This window comes from Teleopsis dalmanni, chromosome 2 (assembly GCF_002237135.1).
Source record: "Teleopsis dalmanni isolate 2A chromosome 2, ASM223713v2, whole genome shotgun sequence".
NCBI lineage: Eukaryota > Metazoa > Arthropoda > Insecta > Diptera > Diopsidae > Teleopsis > Teleopsis dalmanni.
Genome location: NC_051847.1, coordinates 95,707,672 through 95,729,691, shown reverse-complemented (window position 1 = coordinate 95,729,691; position 22,020 = coordinate 95,707,672). Strand labels below are relative to the sequence as shown.

Genomic DNA, 22,020 nt, shown 5'->3' with positions numbered 1-22,020 from the left:
ACAAAAAAACCAATTGTTTTCCATTAAAAGTAGTATTACCAATCAAACAGTGAATACTAACAACTAATAAAGTATTTACTCTTTGTTGATAAGTTTACACTTTCGAAGATAACATCTATCTATAATTGCTATATCGAGATATTTGACCATATAAGTCGTTTTTACCTTTGTTAGAACTCTGTTGCATTTATTTCGCAATTATTAATCATTAGTTTTGAAATATTTTTGATTTTATATCTTATCAGTATTTTTTTCTAATGCACTGAACAAAGAAATACCAATACTAGAATTAAAATATATTTTAAGTGTAAATTGAATTAACTTAATTGTTGTAATCTTTTTCTCTAAAAAGAAAGTAGTATTAAGAAAGTGTGGTTCCCTTTAGAGTGCTATGAAGAAAAACAATATATAATGATTACAAAATTGATTATTGGGGAACTGGTTTTAAGATCGCAATCTATTTGGATATATCATTTTGTAGTTGCTTACATTCTTGAACGTCCCATTTCTCGTATTAAATAGCTAATCTTCACTGAACCTACTGGAGGAAACCTTTTAATATATTATTATATATTTTATTTTGATTAATTTAATGTAAAAAAAGTTATTAAATGTAATTTTGTTTTTCTTATTTTGTCATAAACTTAATTAGTTAATAAGAGGATATACTCGCAGTATACCGTAGTACTGCTAATGACTTCATCTTATAGTATATCGTTAATGTGTTAGTTTTTTTTTGTTTACATTATTTAATTTAATAATTTTCGCAGTGTAAACCTACCTATAGGGCGCTAATTTATTTTTTAAATTGTTTGATTAAAACAAAACAGATACAAAATAACGAAAGTCCCCTTTGTGTCTGTGGGTTCAATTTTACCCGGCACCGATGTGATTCACAATGATTACAGTTCTCAGCTTGATTAAATAATGAATTTATCAAAGCCAATATGATGAGTATCATTAATAAAAAAAACCGCAATTGGCAAAAGCGACAATAGCCGCAAATCGTTACTTAATGAATGCGAAAAAATAAATAAAATTATCTATTTTTTCTCGACTGACCTGCTTTCCATTTTCAAATTTTTTAATATCGAATAATTAAGTAATTTTTCTTTGTTGACAAAATTGTGTCGACAAATTGCCTTTAATTTTTTGTTGTAGTGATTCGAAAGGCTTAGAAAGTATGAATTTCTGGTTGCATTGATTATAATCCTCTGCATGTACACGTATTCTCCTCAAGAAAGTTTTATGCTAAAGGACGTGCTCCAATTGTCAACATAAAAAATTTCGCAGCATTTGCCAAATATTGTAACTATGCATGAACTTCGAATATAAAACAAATAAATTTTCCGCTAAACTATTTCGGAAAGTAGGTCTTCTCTCGCATATAGCCAAAGGACGTCCATTTGGTTATATAAACAAAAATTAAAAATTGCTATAAAAATATTGTTTCTAAATTTTTTTGTAAACAAAATCGTTTTTAGTAATTTATATATGCAAAAAAAGAAGAAATAGAAAAGATACTATAGAAAAATAAATATTGTAGCGCATACAATATATAACACATACGTGTACATATCTTTGAGATAGAATATCATAAGGGAACGGTTCATTAATTTCATAAACAAGAAACTTACAAAAAGTTATTGCTAAAAGTTACAGATATAAAAATATCTTCTATCTTACAGTTTTGTTTCAAATGATTAACTAACGATAAGTGTTAGTTGAGAATAAAATTTGTATATAGCCCATTGCAGTGTCTTTGAAAAAATATTCTTTATCTATAATAATTACTACCTAATAGTTAAGTGTAAGGTCTCCCCATAATTATGATAAAAATGCATGATCCGAATGTATTTTCATCAAAATTTTATGTCTTGTATTAACTTAAGATGCTTTGAAATACAAGCTAATATTCTTATATAGTATTTATTTCTTAGTTATTAAATTGCTTGAATGTAGCAATGCAGTGGTTTGCAAAAGCGCTTTTATATAAAATGAAAAGCAGTGTTTTCTAAACGTACTTATAGACATAATTTCGAGTAAAAAAATTAATATAATCAGAACCATAAGAGAGAGAATTCAGCATTTCTAATAAACACACGGCATTATCGGTTGACTATAATCAGCATAACAAACCAAGTGAAATTGGCGAGATTTTTACACAAATTAATCAATAAATTTTTTTGAAATCCGACAAGAATATTGTCTGCTCTACCTTTTTTAATCTGACGTTAAAAAAAGCTAACTAAGATTCTGTTGCTTTAAGACGAGTTTTTTGATTCAAAAATAAACTCACAACAAAAATTCAGAAAAAATTTGTTTTTTATACTTTACAAATATATATACAAGCAACACTGATAATCTCAGTTCTTTTATTGAAATTAATTTAACAGAAATATATTTAATTAATTAAACTCATTTGAATAATGTTAACACATATTTAGACAGCTTAAAACGTTTATGCTCAGAGACTGACAGCTATACACTATGGTTGGAATGATTTATGCAGTACAACTTTACCTCTAAATTTCATTTTTTGAATTTATTTATTTTAACTATATGTTGTAATATATATTCAGAGTCAGATTTAATTATTACCCAACTCTGTCTGACTTTAAAGTCGTTCAAGAATGTAGTTCGAGAATCTGATGATTTTATAAGAAGGTCTATCGTTTTCCAATTCAGTCAGAAATGGGCATCCAATGACAACATTGAGATCAACTGGAAATTTCAACCAGTTGTACAAGAGTCCTTCTCACAGATAGAAGAAGGGAACAAAGAATGAGGCTTTGCATATTATTTAATGAAACACAATTTACATAGTGGCATCGTATATAATGGGAACATTTAAAATTTGTCCAACAATAAGTTTAGGGGCATACGTTTTGGAAGGATTGCTATTTAAATCATCTAAAATTTAATAAATAACAATTTTTTTTAAAATCTTTAAATCAAGAAATCTTATTGTAATGTTTACGTCTCTGTTATATAAGACAATGGATGCTTAGCAGAAATCACTCTGACATTTTAGGCGTGGTTGATATAAAAGCACGCTACAATTACAAAAGGTGTACGCGATCTACCTTGAAGCTGATATAGATACAAAACTAAATCTCAGTAGATACTTCGGTGGACAGGTTATCTGTTTTATATGAGTGCAAAACAACCTTCTCGAGTAACCGATGTGGCAAGTTTTATGATGAGTAGCATTTACATGGATTAGGAATCTTAAATCCTATGGACACCTAACTGCAGGACATCGGTTCGAACTCAAGATGCTAATGATGAAATAATTACAAAATTATATATTTCGATGGATGGGTTATCTAGTTCGTGTAAGTGCAGAAAAATCTTATCGGAAAATGATTGTAGCAGATTTTATGGAAAGCAGCAGCGCGTCAAACATTACCTGCGCTGGAAGAATGGTGCGGATTAGGTCGCTCAGTTGAGAAACTTGTTAAATAAGGCCAAAACCGAACATTAACCAGACTCTGTTAAACATAAAATCTTGTCAGAAAACATATTCACTAAAGTTGTAAAATATATTTTAGAAAAGCAATATTGAATCGTTCCCTAATTTATATTCAATTCATAATAATCGCTGCCTTAATTTTAATATTATTAAACTAAATTGCTTTAAAAATAGTTGAAACTTATTTTATTGTAATATTGAAGGGGCTTACCAATTAAGTCGGATGGATGCCCTTGATCAGCGGAAGACGTAGCGTTCTCCGGTGTTTAATATATTTACCATTGCTCTCGTTACATTTGCAGACATCCTTCACGTTGACAATATCAAAGCAAAACCAACGAATTTTGTTTGCTGCTGAACAGAAATAAATAGAATTTTGTCTCCGTTGCCATTAAACAATCGGGTATTGTTGGCATCCGAGTGTATGTGGTAGAGCAGATAGACGGTGTATTTTCCAGATACCTTGCTTCAATACTTCCATTTACTTGAAGAAATTTATCGGAATTGGCAATGTTATTTGTTCTTTATAAAATACGGAGTTTTTGCGCTTTTTACTTAATCTTTTACGTTGCGTTTTTGCGTTTTCTCGTAATATTTGAAAATTATTCCAGCGCTCATTTTACTGCAGAAATGCTTTGTTTCTTTGGTTTTCTTGCAGTTTTCACATTTGTTTATTTTGCATCAGTTTTTGCTCTCAGATGCAATGCAGCACGCGTTCATTTTCCTCACAATTCGTGTTTCACATCGCATCTTTGCGATTTGTGCAGCGCATTTTTATCTTAAATTCTTTCGCTTCTTTGTGTAAATGCTGGTCTGTAAAAAGTTGCAAAAAATTAAAAAAAATTGAAAAAACTGAAAAAATGGAGCAAACTTACATGAACAGAAACTATTTGCTTTAATGCGATTTCGCAAGATTTTTTCATATAAATATTTTTTCTTATAAAATTTTCATTTAATCATTTGCGGTCAGTGATTTGTGAGTAGAAAATCTATGTCCATTAAATTTTAGAAATTGCTTGCAAGTTTATTTTATATATTTAAGAATTGGATTATATTGTATTTAAATGGAAAATGTCTAATCCAAAATAAACTCCAGGATAGATAAAAAAATTATTATCTGGCTATCATCTTAAAATGAATTAGAAAAACGTTCTTTTGAATTTGAAATATTATTAAGAATTATCTTTTAACTAAGAGAACATATTTCAATATGGGACGTATGTTGTTTTAGATTTTAAAATTAGCATTATACAAAAACAACTTTTTAATTTGTTAAAATTCACTATAAAAAATAGTATTTTGTTAAAATTTGATACCCATGGGTTGTATCATCATTGTTATCTTAGCAATCTACTAAGGTTTCTTTGCCTATTATGTTGCCAGTGGTACACAAAACCGACGTAATTATTTATTTGGTAAATTGGAAATAATTTGTTACCAAAATCAGGCATCATTAGGTTTTTTTCTTTGGGGTTAATTGAAAATTAGGGTTTCTTCGAATAATTTAAAGATGAATACTAAGCTAAAAACAGCATCCCAACCGCAAAATATGAAATTGATATCAATTATCTTATTGACTGACTTCTGTAAACATAATAATGGAGGTCATTCAAGTGATATTGTTTTTCACATAACTATTAGAACTACAATTATTATAAACTCTGCGAATTTTAAGATAATATATGAACTTGAATTTTGCGAAATTAAAATCGTCTAAAATCATTCTAATTACAATTCGTTATGCACATTCGTTATTTATATAAATATTATATAAATTTTTTTTTATTAATATATAAATATAATCTTTAAACATGTACATTACATCGTATCTTATAATGATATCATAATAAATGTACACTAAGTATTACATATAATGTGACTTTCGTTGAGCACCAAAGTGCTATATTCGCTAGGTAAATTTAATTTAACATTTTCGTGATATAAATTTGAAATTATCATGTATATCAAGCTTTACTTAATGTAAGACTTGAATAAAAAATACCTTAAATAAAAAATATGCATTACTTAATCATAGAGATTTATTAAGCACATTTGCATTACAATGAGTTGGTTTTAGAAGAGCAGCCCCAAACTTGGCTATTTTATGCCACACAGTTCTTTAAAATAAAATAATTTATTACTACCACATTAGCAGAACAACAAAAACTACTATACAGGATAAAAAAAAATTTTAAAATGAGAATGAAAAGCCTCACAAGTTAAAATATGTGCTTTAATTCTTTTTAAAGCGGGCTCAGAGAGATTTTAGAAGTAAAATTAACTCATAAAAAAACGTAAAATATGAATTTAAGTATTCACCGAAAACGTATTTCAAGTACTGACATGAAAAATTATGAACGTATTTTCCAGTGGGTGGAAAGTAACAATTGGCACCATGTACTAAAATCACCTTTTAGGAATCAAGAAATTCCGTCGAGAGAACCGTGAAGGTCCGAATGCTGAGACTACCATTTAGGTAACCAAGTCAAAATATGGGATTAATAGATTTAATATATCAAAATTAAATTGATTTTTAACGTATGCTTTGACAAAAGCAACTAAATTCTTAATATTACAATGTAGTAAAAAGAAATCTATTATTTGCCGAATAGATGGCTTTATTCTGTATTCCGCGTTGCATAAGTGCGATCGGGCTATGCTAGATGGCGTTAGAAAGATGAGACACTAGCACTAGTGTAGGGTTATAACCAAAGAGGCTTATAACAATTGACTGTCTATTCTAAAACTATTTACACTATTTTTTTCAATAAAGACGTTTTTATCGACCTGTAATGAATTGTAACAACAAAAATTTTTATTATTTTTAATTATTTGAATTTTTGGCTGACCAATACAGCTATTTGGAGTTTTGCCAAATACCTATCGTCAGTGGTCTTGGAATTATTTCTTATACTTTATTATTCGTTACTCAAAGCCGTACTTGACTTGTATATTCGAAGTTGAATTATTGTTTTATGAAATTTCATTAATAAATTCACTTGCTGCAGCATATTCTATTAGAATATTTGAAAGTTTGAATTTATATAAAACACAGGAACTAGTTGATTGTTAATTGTGAAAATCAGAGAGACGTTATTAAGTGACAGATATCTCGAAAACCGCGGTGGTGGTACCTCTCTATTGAGAGGTATTGTAAAGTTTGTTACAAATACTTAATTGCAGCGGCAAATTAGCAGCTTTTCTTCTATTTTACATAATTAGTTATTATTTATCGGTTTGCTATTACATTATGCACAACAAAAAGATAAAGACTACATCCATCCCATTTAAATTAAGTAACTTACAAGGCCTTATGTCATTACAAACTATTCAAAAAGTATTTCCCTAAAAACCTCTTTATTCTGAAATCTAAAAAATGACACATAGCTGACATAATGATAAAGAAATAGGTATAGCGATAAAGTTCGAGAGAAGGGGCATATGAAGTAACACCAAACGAGTTATATGAAGTAGTTGTGGATATGAGTAATTTTAATCTTGGAGTAAACTAAGGAGTTGCGTAAGGGCACGTAGTTAGGCTAGCGTTTATAATTGATACAATCGTAGAGGACTTCGCACTGAAATATATGAAGATGATACAAAGTTTTATAAATTTACCAATTTACGACCAATTTACGATTTGTCTAGCTAAACCTTACCTCAAAGTTTCACTAGTTCTTTTATATACATATTTTGATTAAAAGTGCTAGTATATCATCAAAGTCTAATATAATTTTTATCCAACTTTATAATTGTTAGAATGAAGAAGGAAAAATAATTTTTCTTCATTAAACTTTTTACGGAATTCGTAATTAAAAGTTTGTCGTTATTATTTTCTGGCTTACTTTTTTCAAATGAAAAAGATTACTTCAACGAAGCAACATTTTTCATGCAATTACGGCAAACTATGTAAAATATGTTGAGATAAGAATATCATGTTTCTCTAGCTTAGATTCAAGTAATTTATTTAGATTTATTGAAATAGTTAATCCAGCTTTTAATTCTTTAAATTGCACATGCAAAGAAGCGTGTATATTAAATGCGTTTTATGTTCTAAAAAAAATGAATTCATCTTAAATTAAATGGACGTGCCTGGTTGCGTGCAATTTTTTTTTTTAAATTCCATGCTGTTGCCATGTGTTATTATTTTAATTAATTTAAATGCATTCATTTTACAATATAAAATTATGGTATTAATTAAATTTTAGTTTGTATATTTGTAATTTTTTAGCTCCATTAAATTAAAAAAAAATACTGTTTATGCATAACAATATTTATAATCAAAGTTCAAATAAACCACAAAACTTTGCATATAAATTTAACATGAATATCAGTGGTAAATGCAAATTCACAAAATTCAACGATAAAAACACGCACTTCAAAGTATTTAAATTCAAAAATATCATTCAAGCAAATGGATTCACGTGTTTTGTCAGACGTGTCGTATGAGCGACATTTTTATCCAAATATCAAGAGCGAAAATTGCGGAAATAAAACAAGAAAACATGGTGAAAATGCAAAAACCTTGACCTACAAAACCATTCGCAGCAGTTCACTTTTCCACACTTCGCTTTCACATTTTGGTTGGACGACAATTTCCTGCATTTTAAAGAGCACGTGTTTTCCGGCTTTTCCATTTATTTATTTGTGTTGCTGGCACCATTCGATTTTCAAAAATCAATTAAATGAACACAACAATTACGTGCAATCGAATTGGCTTAATTATATTTTGTTTTAGTTTCACTTTTAAATTTAAAAATTTCGTAGATATAGTTTTTTAAAATGTTAATTAATTTTTGTCCAGTCGTCAACATAGACTACCAAGTTTAATTGCAGTCTATGTACACACATAGACTGCCTTAAAGGATTCAGAAGATAGTTTCACTAAATTCAAATTTAAGTCACCCTACATATAGGTCAGATCAGGTTATATCGGGGATCCCTAGTGGATCCACTTAGACCTTTTGACTCATTCTATTACTGCATATAGAGAAAACTCAGAGTTTAAAATCACCCAGAACCTTTGATGAAGTTTAGAATGCTGTTTAGTGGCAGGGCTTGTAATTGATCAAGATCTTTAAGAAAAGGGGCTCTTAAAATTTTGAGTCTCCGCGCCTGAGCTGAACAAAGACAGAGCAGATGAGAGGCACTCTCACCGTTTTCCCCATAGCTGCGGCAGGTATGATTGAAAGGGAGTTTTAATTTTCCAGCATGGTTTCATTAGTTTGTAGTGACCTGTAAGTAAACCTACCATAAAACTGATATCTCTTTGTGGCATCTTAATGAGAATATTGGACTTTTTTTTAGTGGAAAGTGTGCAGATTGCATGCAGATACCTGCATATCGTTGAGTCCCATCTTTTAATAAAAAATTTCCGCACAGATAGAACTTAGTAACAATTTTCATGATGTTAACGATATACTCAGATTACTTAGGTGTTCCGTGTAAGTTCCTGAAGCATCCTTTCTAGCTCGTCTGTTCTGCAATTGCCGAAAATATCCCCATAACCGGAGACCCAGATTAGAGAAATATTGAACTGCGTCAGATATTTCGTTTAGAGATGTGTAGCAGTCAAAAACCGTCCTAGATGTGAATTCGACTGAACTCAAGGACTTTAAAGCAGCTTAACTGTCTGATAGTACGTATATGTTCCTGACAAATATATCATCCACTTTCAAATAAGCTACCACCCTTCACCCTAAACACGGGAGCCTTAGTGGGAATAGTTAGTGATACTTGGAGTTCAAATTTAATAAATGGTTGAAGAATAAAGACCCTGAATTTTAACGTTTTACTATTACTATATACTTATATAATAGCCCGAATGCGATTTTTAGTTCTTTATACCATAAAAATGAGTTGCAACCACAACAGCAATAATTGAAACAGCTTTTAAAAATAATTGTCTGTAATTTACAAACATAATATATATATACAATCTGTAAATATAAGATATAACTTAATTATTTTTTATAAATCAACATCAGCATTTCTCTAAATCAACAATAAATCCCATTAAGATGAAATTTTCAGTTGTGTTTTTTTTTTTTGTTATTAAACATTACGTATAAGTTTACTTTCTCTTTAACCTTGAATATGATTGACCCAAATTGCTTACAAATAAATTAAAAAACATTTATATCTGCTGCTTTTTTCTCAATAATAAATGCGATTGCATAATTTGCAATTGAATAAAGTCACTTACACTAAACGCCATCCAGAGCATTATATCTGTATCTATACTTAATATCTATACGCATATAAATGGCTTGGTTTTTCTTTATCGACATGAAAACAACACAAACAATTGCTTTTGGTATAAGATGGAATCATTTCACCCACTCCAGGTCAATTAGTTTCAATTACCGCACTCAAAAGGCGGCTTACACACGTAGCATCTGTTTGCAATCGTTCATCATACAAACATGTACCGAAATTATCGCATATACATGTGTACATACATACACTTGGTATATCTTTTATAAAAACCACATTCAGATATTTTATACATTTTATACATAAAAAATATTAAACTCAATTCGTACAAGTATCAATTAACAAAAGCATCTATCGCATGCTTGAGAAATTAAAAGTTACTTATAAAGTAAACTGCAAATTTTTAACTCAGTAAAGAAATGTTAGTAATAATTATCTTAACTTTATTATGTATGTTTAACAAGTGCACGAACTATTTAAGAAATTTTATTGCAAAATTTTATCTGTCGTATTTTTTAATTATAAAAAACATGAAGAAAAGAATTATAAGAAATATAATTGAGAAAATATAAATTAATATAAACTAAAGAATATTGATGGAAAGAATACTCATCAAAAGAGACCGCGTGAACAATGCAAGGCTTTCTGCTGTTCTTTCTGGTCATTGGTGTATAGGAACCCACACAGAGAAACTGCGTATTCCTTATAATTCTAATCGAAGAATTTGTGAAAACCCGTAAGAAAAAGAGACAATTTTCTCTGTGGATGCCTGGCTTTGGCGTCTAGAAGAAATAGGTTTTTAGGAAGATACTTCTTTGACAGTCTATCAGACTGTTTATCGGTGAAGATGAAAGACCTATTATACTATCTAAATTTGACGGGATGGATTTAGTCTCTACTCTTTAATACTAGAGGTTGTTGTGAGGAATGTGGTAGCAAAATGGCGAAAAATTGTTAGTTGAAGTAAATGGATGGCTTCCCACTACAACCAATCAAAGGATACTGATTATCCGAATAAGAGTTGGGCTTTCTGAAGGAGCTAAAATTCAAAGAACTATGTGTATACAAATATAGATTAAATAACAAATTTCAACAATATTAATTCGTTTGGGCCCCACACTGTATCTTAGTTTGGAACGAAAGCGTGTTTTGTAATTTTGGTTATTGTTGTCAGCAGTTAATGTTGATCCTTCTTTTCCAAAACACAATGTATTGAATTATAAATGTATTTAAATTATAGTTTTGTATTATTTTATAAAGATAAAATATAGATACTTAATAGAATGTGATGTTTTATAAAAAATATGTCAAATGCCGATCATATATCGACCAAATGTGTGACGGTAAAATTTATATTATTATGAATATATTAAGTATATTTAAAATAAATATAATTTATAATTCGAATGTAATTGAATTTATTGACGAAATACCATTGGGCATTTACGATACTTTCAAGCAAATGAGTAAAAAGTATTCCGTGATATTAAACATGCTGAAGACAGACAGTAACCCGTGTATACTATTTATTTTAAAATAAAACAAACTGCTTGGATCGGTCTTCAGATATGTCTCTATGTTTTGCAGACGTTTTCGATCATGCATAGACCCGATAAAAACTGATTAGCGTCCGAGTTGAAGTAAAAATGTAAAATTACTTCACGTTATTATCTATTTATTACATTATTTTCTTTACAACTTCCTCGTATATGTGGTTTATATTGTCGTTTATCAAGTTAGTGGATAGCCTTGAAGACAATACCTACCAAAACAGTCTGGGCATCATATTATGAAAATACCATATGGTATGAATTTTCATTGCTGCTTATATTTGAATCGAATCCATATGACATTTTACGAATACTTGCCAGATGTGCTTAGAAATGTGGTAATGTTGTAACTTCTTTTAGCTGCTTAGCATCAATAATTTATTTTCTTGAAGAATCTACTATTAAATATATAATTTATGTCAAATATGCTATATAAAATTCTGAATTATATAAAAATATATAATATAAAAAATTAAAATAAGAATAAAAAAGTTTATTTTTTTTGTCTATTTTTTTTCTATTTAAAAGTTTGAAGAGTTCGAATAGAAATTAAAAGACAACAATAACAATTTTAATTATATTATTGAAAAATTTCTAATTGAATCAGCTGATTGTTGTAAATTAACTATAATAATGTAAATATACAAAATAAAAAATTTACTATTTGATTTTGAATACGTATACTTGCTCAGTTTTTCAAATATATTATTAATTATAATATAACATAACATTTTATATTATAATATTCAATTACTATATCTTATTAATATCTAAATTTTATTTTTGTTTCAGATAACAATCATCGAACGTCAGGTATTCGATTTTCTCGGATACATGTGGGCGCCAATATTCCTTAACTTTTTTCATATAATTTTTGTAATATTTGGATTTTACGGAGCATATCATTTTAGAATAAAATACATAATAACAGTAAGTTTATATATTTTTTCTATATATAAAGTTAAAAGTATATGTAAAGTTAAAAGTATACGATGTGTGCATGTATGAGTAGATATATAATGCAGATAGAAATATGTATATTATAATACAATCCCTGGTATTTTGAAATGGGAGCAAATTTGGTATAAATGCAATTTTGTTGACGCCTTCGTATATTTACTTAATCCATTTTGGAATATTTTTTTTGTTGCATTAGATAACTAAAAATACAGTCTAATCGATCAAGTTGGATTCATTGCATTTCAAATGATTGAAATGCTTTGTTGTCTTTTCAATTCAATTGTTGACATTCAGTGCCCATTAATGGAGTTTGGCCCAACAGACATTTGTTATCTGCTTTAGTAAAACTTATTTTGTGTATTGCAGTTATTTATGTTTTTATTTAAAACAAAATCTTATTTTTAGGTATTAATTACTTTAGTGCATTGCGTCCTAAAAGATATATTGTGCTCTTTAGTCGGATTAGAGTGTTTCTCCAAGTTCGATTTCTTTAATGACAGACAGTATAGAGCCTATTTTTTCTAGTCTTGGAACCTTATGATTCATGAAATACTCTCCTAGGTGTTATTTTCCGCATGTGCATCAGTGCCAGGCACTCCCCAAGCACATAGTGTGCAGTTTCTCTTTCTTCTCCACATTATCTGCAATCTGAGTTGGATTGAATTCCTAACTTCGATAGGTGATTATTCGATCTACAGTGACCGGTAAATAATTCCGCAATAATTCTTAGGTTATTCTTTGATTGTTCTATGCAATCTTTAAAGCGTTCTAGATTGTAAATCCCTAAAAGCATTTTAGATTGTGATAGTCTTGGTAGCTTTTCCCAACAGAGTTCTCTTGCTTTTTTCCTCTGCGCCGTTTATAAGAATGAATAGAATTCCTTTGCCTAGACCACAGAATGGTTGTGGGTTATTATTCATTGCAGTATATAATAATTCCTGAAGCTACAAGATTTTGTCATTTAGAAATTTTAATGAATGGTAGCTAAAAACAAAATTAGTAGGGCAGATAACATAAACAACATAAATAAACACAACTATAATATTCTTTATCACATGAATTCTTTATTGTTTAACTACAAATAAACAGTTTTTTTTATAAAGAAATAAAGGAAATTCACATTTTTTGGAGTACGAAATAGTAAAATACAAACAAAGACTTCACTTTTATTTTATTTTTTTTTTTACTCTAAAAGTGATGCAATTGGTGTGCAGAGTGTAAATGACCATAAATATAATAAGATATCACACTGCATATAGTATCAGTAAACCGATTTAAATTTTTTATGCTTTTAGTGCTATTATAAGACTTAGCAGCGTTTGAGCTATCTAACGCTGCTAATTGTCATTTATTTATTTGACTCTGTACCTACTCATTACGATTTTGGTATTTTTCGATATTTATATAAGCAATTATTGACATAACTTTTGATAGGCTTTATTTCCCCCAATTCCTAATTTCAAATTAGTAGACCATGACGTGATGCCTTAGGGTAGAGGAAGTGTGAGTGGCAGAGTTAGTTTGTTGCCTTCGCACTAAATAAACACGTTGGTTCGTGTTTCCGTTATCAACGCTTGTTTTCTTTCACTGAATTCGTATATTTCACAGATAAACTTTAATGTCTATACTCGTCGTCGTCGATATCATTCCAAACACTGTATCTTTGCACTAAAAATTTAGCCGTACTTTGCTTGAATGAATACCTCATTCAACTTATCAGAGTTTTTTTGTCATCTTTTCTATTTATCACAGCAAGCATAATTTTATGGATATCGATGGTGCTTTTTTATTAACAAACATTTTATTGACAGCTGATAAAACCGATGGCACTAAGCCCAATGTGTATATAAACTATTGATACTTTCACTTATTGGAACAAAAAAATGTTTGTGTTTATTTATATTATAAAAAAAATATTTATAAACGCATAGCTCAGTTAACTGTAAGCTTAGTTGATATAATATGAAAATTTATATACAGGGTGGCTCAATCGAACTGAAACTTTTTAGAAATAATGGAACGAATGTTGGAAAAATATAACAGTTTTTGAATTCTGTTGAAATTATCAATGGAGTTGCCTTAAGTCTATATATTTGTCTCTAACTCGTTTTAGAAATAAGGGACACATCAATATTGGGCGATGGTTTTCTTAAAATTTCTATTTTCTGAGTAATTTTTTCCACTCTGCTATAGCTTAACTCCGATTTAAAGTTGTAAATATTTTAAATTAATTATATTATAGATTAATTATATAGAGAATTATATAGAGCTGTTTCAAGTATTGCCAAATACCCATCATCAGTGGTTTTGGGAAATTATTTCTTATATTTATTTATTCGTAAATAATTTTTTTTTGAGACTGTAAGTACCAAGGATTGAACTCGTGCCCTACCAAATTTGAAGCTAAGAGTCAGTGTTCATTAGACAACTGACCCAAAGTGGTTCTTCTCTTCATTAAATGAAATATACACTTTATTTAGAGAAAACTAGTTTAAGTAATTTTTACATTGATTACACAAACGACCTGAAAAAAAGTTGGGATGCATAAATTCAGGAAACACAAGGATTTAAAACTTAAAAACATCAGAACATATTTTAGGGATAGAATCCTCACGCTTTTTAATACTGTGAATACTCACTAGAATGCAGAGTTAAACTCTTTAAAACGACCAATTCTTTTGTTATTAATGGCAAATATACTGGACATCAAAACATGATATCATAAAAAGCCAATTTCGTCCAGCTAATACATTCAAAATATCATCTATACATAATCGTGAATTATCCAAGCGGCCGCTTCAATAAAAAAGTAAAAGTAGATTAAACACTTACTTCAGGATAAAAACGAAAAAAGACAAGAAATTACTAAAAGAGAGATTACTAAAAATAAATAGACATATTATCTAATATTTTCTAATATTTGAATTTCATCACGGATAAAAATGTTTCCGAAAAACGGAAACAGCGACACACTTGTATGAAATATACATATATGTATTTTTGCCATTAGTTTGAAAATCATAGCAGTTTAAAATTGATTGCAATTCAATTGGACCACCTAATATATTTTCTATTTTATGGTATTGAAGAAGAAGTTTCAAGAAGTTTGGTACTACGACAGTATTTTTAATAAAAATACAATAAAAATGCAATAAAACTCTTAATAGTAGTTATGATATAGACCTGCTGTTGATTTATACTTAAATGTACTACTTAACGTGTTTATTTTTTTTCTAGTTTATATCAAACCATGAAATTGCTTTTTGAAGTAATTTCATTTAAAACGAAACCCCCTGTATATTTGTATTAATTTTTAGGGTTCAAAAAAAATTTCTGTACATTTGCATTAGTTATTAGGGTAACAACAAAATTTAAACAAACAACTTAAAGAAATTAAATAAATTAATTATATGTATTAAAACTATGTTTGTAAAGGTTATTGAAATTTCCGTAATTTCAGAGTTACTATATTTTGTTGTATTTAGTAGGGACATCTGTTTCAACTTAGTACATAAAGTGTATTTTTAAAATAAAAAAGGTATTACGAAAATAATAACTATTATAAAGATTTATTTGAACTGATATTGGTTTACAAGGATGGTTCGAAAAATTCCCGACTTGGTTGGTTGATTACAGTGGTAGGTCAACAGATATATATCCGCTGTAGCGATTTATAACCGTTTTACTAATACGTTCCTCGTAAGAAACGTTGAGAGATAAAAAGAAAACATTAACTATCTAACTATATATAGATCTTACCCGTTAAATTAAGTAATACAACATATCTTTTGTCTTTACTAATGAACAACCCGACAAACAGCCAAAAAGTATTTTCATAAAAACCTGTTTCTTCTGGAAACCAAAGTCGAGCATTCACAGTGAAAATACTTAATTGTTTAATTCGATACTTTATATATAAAAATTATTTTTAAAGTTAAATATGAGTTTTATTTTCGAGATATTTTTTTTATTTCAATATGCGTTTGTTCAACTTTTAAATATTCTTCATATAATTTTTCAATAAATCAATAGGGATTTGCTGTTGCTGTTGAAGCTAATTACCTTTCTGTCTAGTCGTATCTTCATGTTTGGAAATATGCACCTTAAATAAGTTGCTGTACCTCATTTCACCTATTTGTACTCGTGTATAGTTGTAAACGTTTGTGTAGATGTCCTATCATTATCATTATACAACTGGGGTTTGATGTTTTTCGAAGTTAAACCATTCATATGTTGGACCACTATGATTTTGTGTTCTAATCTTCTACAGATATGTAACCACGTAATGGATTCTGCTTAGAAAATGATAATACATAGCTCAAAAATATAATTTGTTAAAAAAAAATGCGACTTAACTATACGAATATCCCAAATCTATTGTTGGGATTTTTAACAACTTGAGTTGCCTTGTATAAATAATTGACATAGATATTTATTTAGCTAATATTTAGCTAATTAATATGAAAATGAACTAATTTTTATTTTTGTACTAATTTTCAGAGTACTTCACAAATTATGGGTGTTTAAAATAGTAATAAAAATATTTGCATTTTATCAATTTTATTTAATTACCTAATATAGATACGAGTACCGTATTGTAGATTCCCTCAATTTAAAATTATAAATAACCCCAATATTTACAAAAACATTTTACTTAGCAAAGTAGCAAAAAACGTCCTAATTGTTTAGGTGTCGATAAACTTGCCTTAAACGTAGTATTTTTGATATTAGATTCAAGTGAATTGAGTGTATATGTAGGGCATTTGCCCGCAGAAGTTTGATAAATACTTCAAGGCGTCTAAATATTGCTTAGAAGTATTCTACAAATGTCAGGGTTGATAAAATATGGGTGCAATTGAATAGTCAATGGAAAATAATATCTTATCTCCAACTAAAATAGATTACAATAAAATAATAATCGTTATAATATTTAATAAATGAAAATCATTATCTTAAGTGTTTATGATGATTAATGTGCCTGTTCAGAATATATTTAAATAAAGGGTGTTTCTGCTACTCTAATAAAGTAAATTTGGTAATATATTTACATTAATACATTCAATTTGGAAAATAGGTTAAAATCTATTTATTATTATATGTGTGTATATTTATATTATTTAGATTATATTTACAGGTGTAAACTTCCTTAACTTATGTTTTTATGTTAATCGATTAGTGGGTGTAAATGTTTAGATACTCCTAATTTTTTTTAATAATTATTATTAAAATGACACTGTTTCAACTTAATTTCAGCTTCTATGATTCTCTTTCTTTTTAACATATCCTAACATATTGTCCATTAAAGACTCAATGCATCTATTATACAAATATATGTTAATAATTATTTTCCTTACTTGAATCCCAATTGATTATGATTATCAAATGAAAATTATGTTGTTAAAAGTGTACTGAGGTAGTTTAACCATCAATTATATATATACTACTAAGCTTGCTTTAGTACTACTATGGAAAATTGTTTATGTGTTCATAGCTTAGTGGGTGGTCATACTTCAGATTTGTTTAATATTTAAAGTAAAACGACACTATGAAAGCTTATTGACTCTTCTACGTTGTTTAAATAGTTTAGTTGCAAAAAAATTGGTTAAATGGACCGGATCGGCGGACGACTTTTGTCAGGTTCTGATCATTTTGGAAGACGTACACTGTGTATTGTTCTTTTGTTTCGATTTCATAGGCGTAGATCCATGATTCATCATCTGTAATGATGTCGTAGACGTATTTTGAACTACCTTGGTCGCATTTTTCAGCATTTTCTTGCACAAATTAACACGTCAACACAATGAACAAAAAAGAATGATAACAATATTGATATTTACTAAAGTTCTTCATATAATCGAAGTGTCCGGGAAGTCGGAATACTTTTCTCAAGAACTTTAATCGCCCTCATACAGTGCTTATTTGGAACCAATAAAGTATAAGACTTAATGAAAGAGGATTGTTCTTACTGCAATTGGCAAATCGATTAATGAAATATAGTTAATACTCATAGTATGTAACAGATTCTCAAAACTTTAAGGTCTTAGAAAGAAGTAATGAACAAATGATAAGACTGGGTATTTATGGATGAAAATATTATTGCGATATATATACTTATGTCTTTCACAATTATCTAACAACAGCTTTTTTATTTGTATCTAAAGTATAACATAGCACTTATTAATTTATTTATATTTAATAAGTATTGAATAATTATTAGATACTTAATTATAAAACTAATTCATAAATGTTTTCATATTTTCAGTATTTAATATGGAATTTCCTGTGGATAGGTTGGAATTCGTTTTTAATATGCTTTTACCTAAACGTAGGCATATTGGATAGGGTAAGTATAATATAATATAGATATATATATATATTAAACTATATATAATAATCTTGTGAAAATAGGATAGCGATTTGCTAAATTTAGGCACTGGCAGTGTTTCTTGGTTTGAAGTGAACGGTTACGGCTGCAAGCCAACTTATCCCACAAACATAACTTCCGATGATCCTTACCGTCCAATACGTCCAGAACGTGTAGATGAATGCTTGTTGGATTATACTATTGTTGAAGTGATACAATCCGGAGTACAATGTGCTTTGGCAGTAAGTGGTTTTTCCAAATTGTTTTGGTTTTATTTTAAACTTAATGTCTTTATAGATTCTCGGAATTTTTGGCGCCATTTTAATCAGTTATATATTTCTCGATGAAGATGATAGATGTAAGTTGAATTTCTGATTTGCAATATATTTAAATTTTATTTTTTTATTTTGAAATTATTTCGACTTTTTCTTATTGTAGACATTGCTTTTGTATTTATTTTTATACCGGTTGTTATCATATACATATTGTACATAAAGTACATAAAAAAGACTATCTCAAATGTCAAGTTTAACTGAAGCAAAGTTAATACAATATGTAAATTAGTACTTTTCCATGATTCAAGTGCATATGAGCTCAAGCATCCTCCGAAATCGCTAAGCAAGAGCAATACTTCCACATCGCTAAGTCAATATTGACAATAATGCAGAAATGCACATCTTTTGTTGGCAATAAAATTCCGCACAAAACAAAACAGTTTATGCCCGTGCTCCTTTGCTACATGGTTGACATTATCTAGACTAGTTGAGGTACTTAACCCACTTGTAGGCTTAAATCTTAATGCTTTAAGCTATGCATACGAAAATACTTTTACGCCTACACAGCGGCATTGCTGCAAACGGAAATAAAATTGCGATTTCCGACAGTTAAACAGACAAGCACTGCCTTGACATGAATTTTCTTTTTCTTCCTTCGGTTTCCTTTTTTCACATTTTTATTATTTTTTTCGTCGGACTACTTTAGATGTTTTTGGAAATGTGCTTTTTATATATGAAAAGAATTTTGTATATGTAAAAGTGCAATAGAATTCTTTTTAAAAATTCCAAAACAGATCTCTTCTTCGTATAATTTTGTATTCAGTAATTTCGCAACAGGATTCCTTTACGGATTTACAATTAAAAAAAAGTCGAAATATATTCATTATAAGGTCTTATTGTTATAATTTTAAATCATACGTATTTTGAGTTAAAACTGTTGAAGTAGTTAGTATAAGATTTTGCTATTTTAGTAGATATAATTAAATCATATCATATGTTAGCTTCTTGTATGCATGTTTGGGTCTTTATTATTAACTAAAAACGAGTCAAGTAGCAAATATTTACGTTAAATATGCTTTAATAAAATATAAACATTTTTTATACATACAGTATGAAATACACATAAAGCGTGATCTATTTTAAATTCTTTTAACTTTGAAAAATGATTATTTGGCTTAAGGAACAAAAGAAATCGTATGGCCTACATAAAAACTTGAATAAGGCTTTTTTTTTGTAGGCATATCACAAAAGAACAATCGCTTATTTTCAAAATAACTTATGAAACAACAACACTGCTGGCTTATTTAGTCCAATTTTTTTGAAACCACTTAACTAATAAGCAGCTTAAGTCCCATGGTTGTCAAAACTAAAAATTCGTCTGCTAGGAACGGTTTTTGGAACTACGTACAAAATTTCCAGTTAACTGTCAACAAATATTTGACAAATTATACTCAATTCTTTTTACTACTATTTTTGCTAACATTGAAAAAGCCTAAAAATATAAATTTTATTCACTGTCTTGTAAAAAATAAAATATTTTTACCCATAATTGCAAATAATTATTTATTTTCAAAACTTGAACTTTAAATTTTATTACGCCTAACAAAATTCCCAGTGATTCCAGAGTTGCCATCAAAAGTAGTACTTATTTTATGTTGTTCGTTTGCGATATGCTTACAAAACAAAAGCCTATAATTGATTTAGTTAGTGAAAAATCTTATATTTCATAAATAGTATAAAGTAACTAAATGGAGCAATAAGTATTAATCGCTAGAAGTGATTAAATTATTGCAAGTAATACTTAAATATATTTAATCACTAGTAGTAAAATCTTAACGCATCGCAAGATTTAAATTGGTTTGATTGTAAATGAAGCCTAAAAATTAATGTTTAAGTTATTAATGGTATATAAAGTTAATTTCATATTAGTGACATACTTAGATCATATTGGATGTTTTAGAAATGCTCCTCTTTCACTTTTTCTGATTTTAAAGTCAAAATTCATACCAATCAATCAATTTTAATATGATCAAAAATAACGAGCGTAATCAACAATTATTTTCATTATTAAAATGTATTAACTTTGTAGTTACATTGGCCTCTCCATAGGTTTCTAATATTAAAGTGGGTAGTATAAGGTGTATGTGGTTTTCCAACTTCAAATATAATTTTAGTGACTTACCTGTCTTAGAACTAATATGTTTACTCGAGTTGTGATCAGCACCATGATATCCGTTTATAATTTAGATTAATGCATTGGAACACAAAATATACTGATAAGTAAAAAAATATTCAATATAGTTTGTAAAGACCTTTTCTTCTAATATCTTTCTTAAAAACACTCGTAATATTGTTGATGCGAACACATTCCATGTTACGTATCCGAGGTATTAAACCGGTAGTTGCGAACCCCAAATTTAAATAATGAGTTTGTTTTGATTGCTCGACAAAATGCATTTATGTAGACTATTAAAAAAAATTGACAACGAATTTATTAAAAATTACTTAAATATTTGTTACTTGAAGATCTAATAATAACAACTTATATATTGTAACATGTATTGGTTTTGGCTACTGCTAGACTTTGTTGTTGTATAACCTCATCTTACCGCATGTAATTAGATACTAACAATTATATATATTTCATCTGTTGACATAGTTATAGTATTCAAAAGGATTTGCTTATCCTATTAATAAAAATTTTATAATATTAACTGAGTACTATTTGATTTCCTATAAAGCATTCATGTCTCGTGTTCGTTTGCACGAATTATAATTTTTTGAAATTAAATACGTATGTGATGTGTAATTATGAAAATTAATTCTAAATAAATTTTATTTTGAAAAACATAAAAAATTAAGTTTCTTGTCAAATCTTAATGCATATAATGACTGTGCTTTTTTTGTAGGTATATGTGTGTGTATTTGTCCATATAATAATTTTATATCATAAAATTTTCCTCATTGTATATTATTTTTAATGTAAAGAACATTTTTTTTAACTTTAAAAAATTTTATATTAAGTCAAATTATTATTATATGATTATTATTTATGTGTAAAAAATTAAAAAACTTACAGCGTTTATTTTTTTAATAAATAAAATTGTATAATAATTATTTTAAACAATTTTATAATATATTATTATCCAGTTCATTTGACATTTGATAATTTCTCCTACT

General features: G+C 28.3%; 1 protein-coding gene across 1 annotated transcript in view; it reads left to right on the top strand.

Moving 5' to 3' along the window:
• The window catches only part of LOC119682064 (sodium/potassium-transporting ATPase subunit beta-1-interacting protein), a 135,523-nt gene that overhangs the window by 94,125 nt on the left and 19,378 nt on the right, over positions 1–22,020 (top strand). Inside the window, exons 3-6 of the mRNA XM_038095410.1 lie at positions 12,034–12,171; positions 18,464–18,544; positions 18,610–18,807; positions 18,863–18,923. Of these exons, the coding sequence (XP_037951338.1) occupies positions 12,034–12,171; positions 18,464–18,544; positions 18,610–18,807; positions 18,863–18,923 (478 nt within the window). The remainder of the gene's footprint in view (positions 1–12,033; positions 12,172–18,463; positions 18,545–18,609; positions 18,808–18,862; positions 18,924–22,020) is intronic.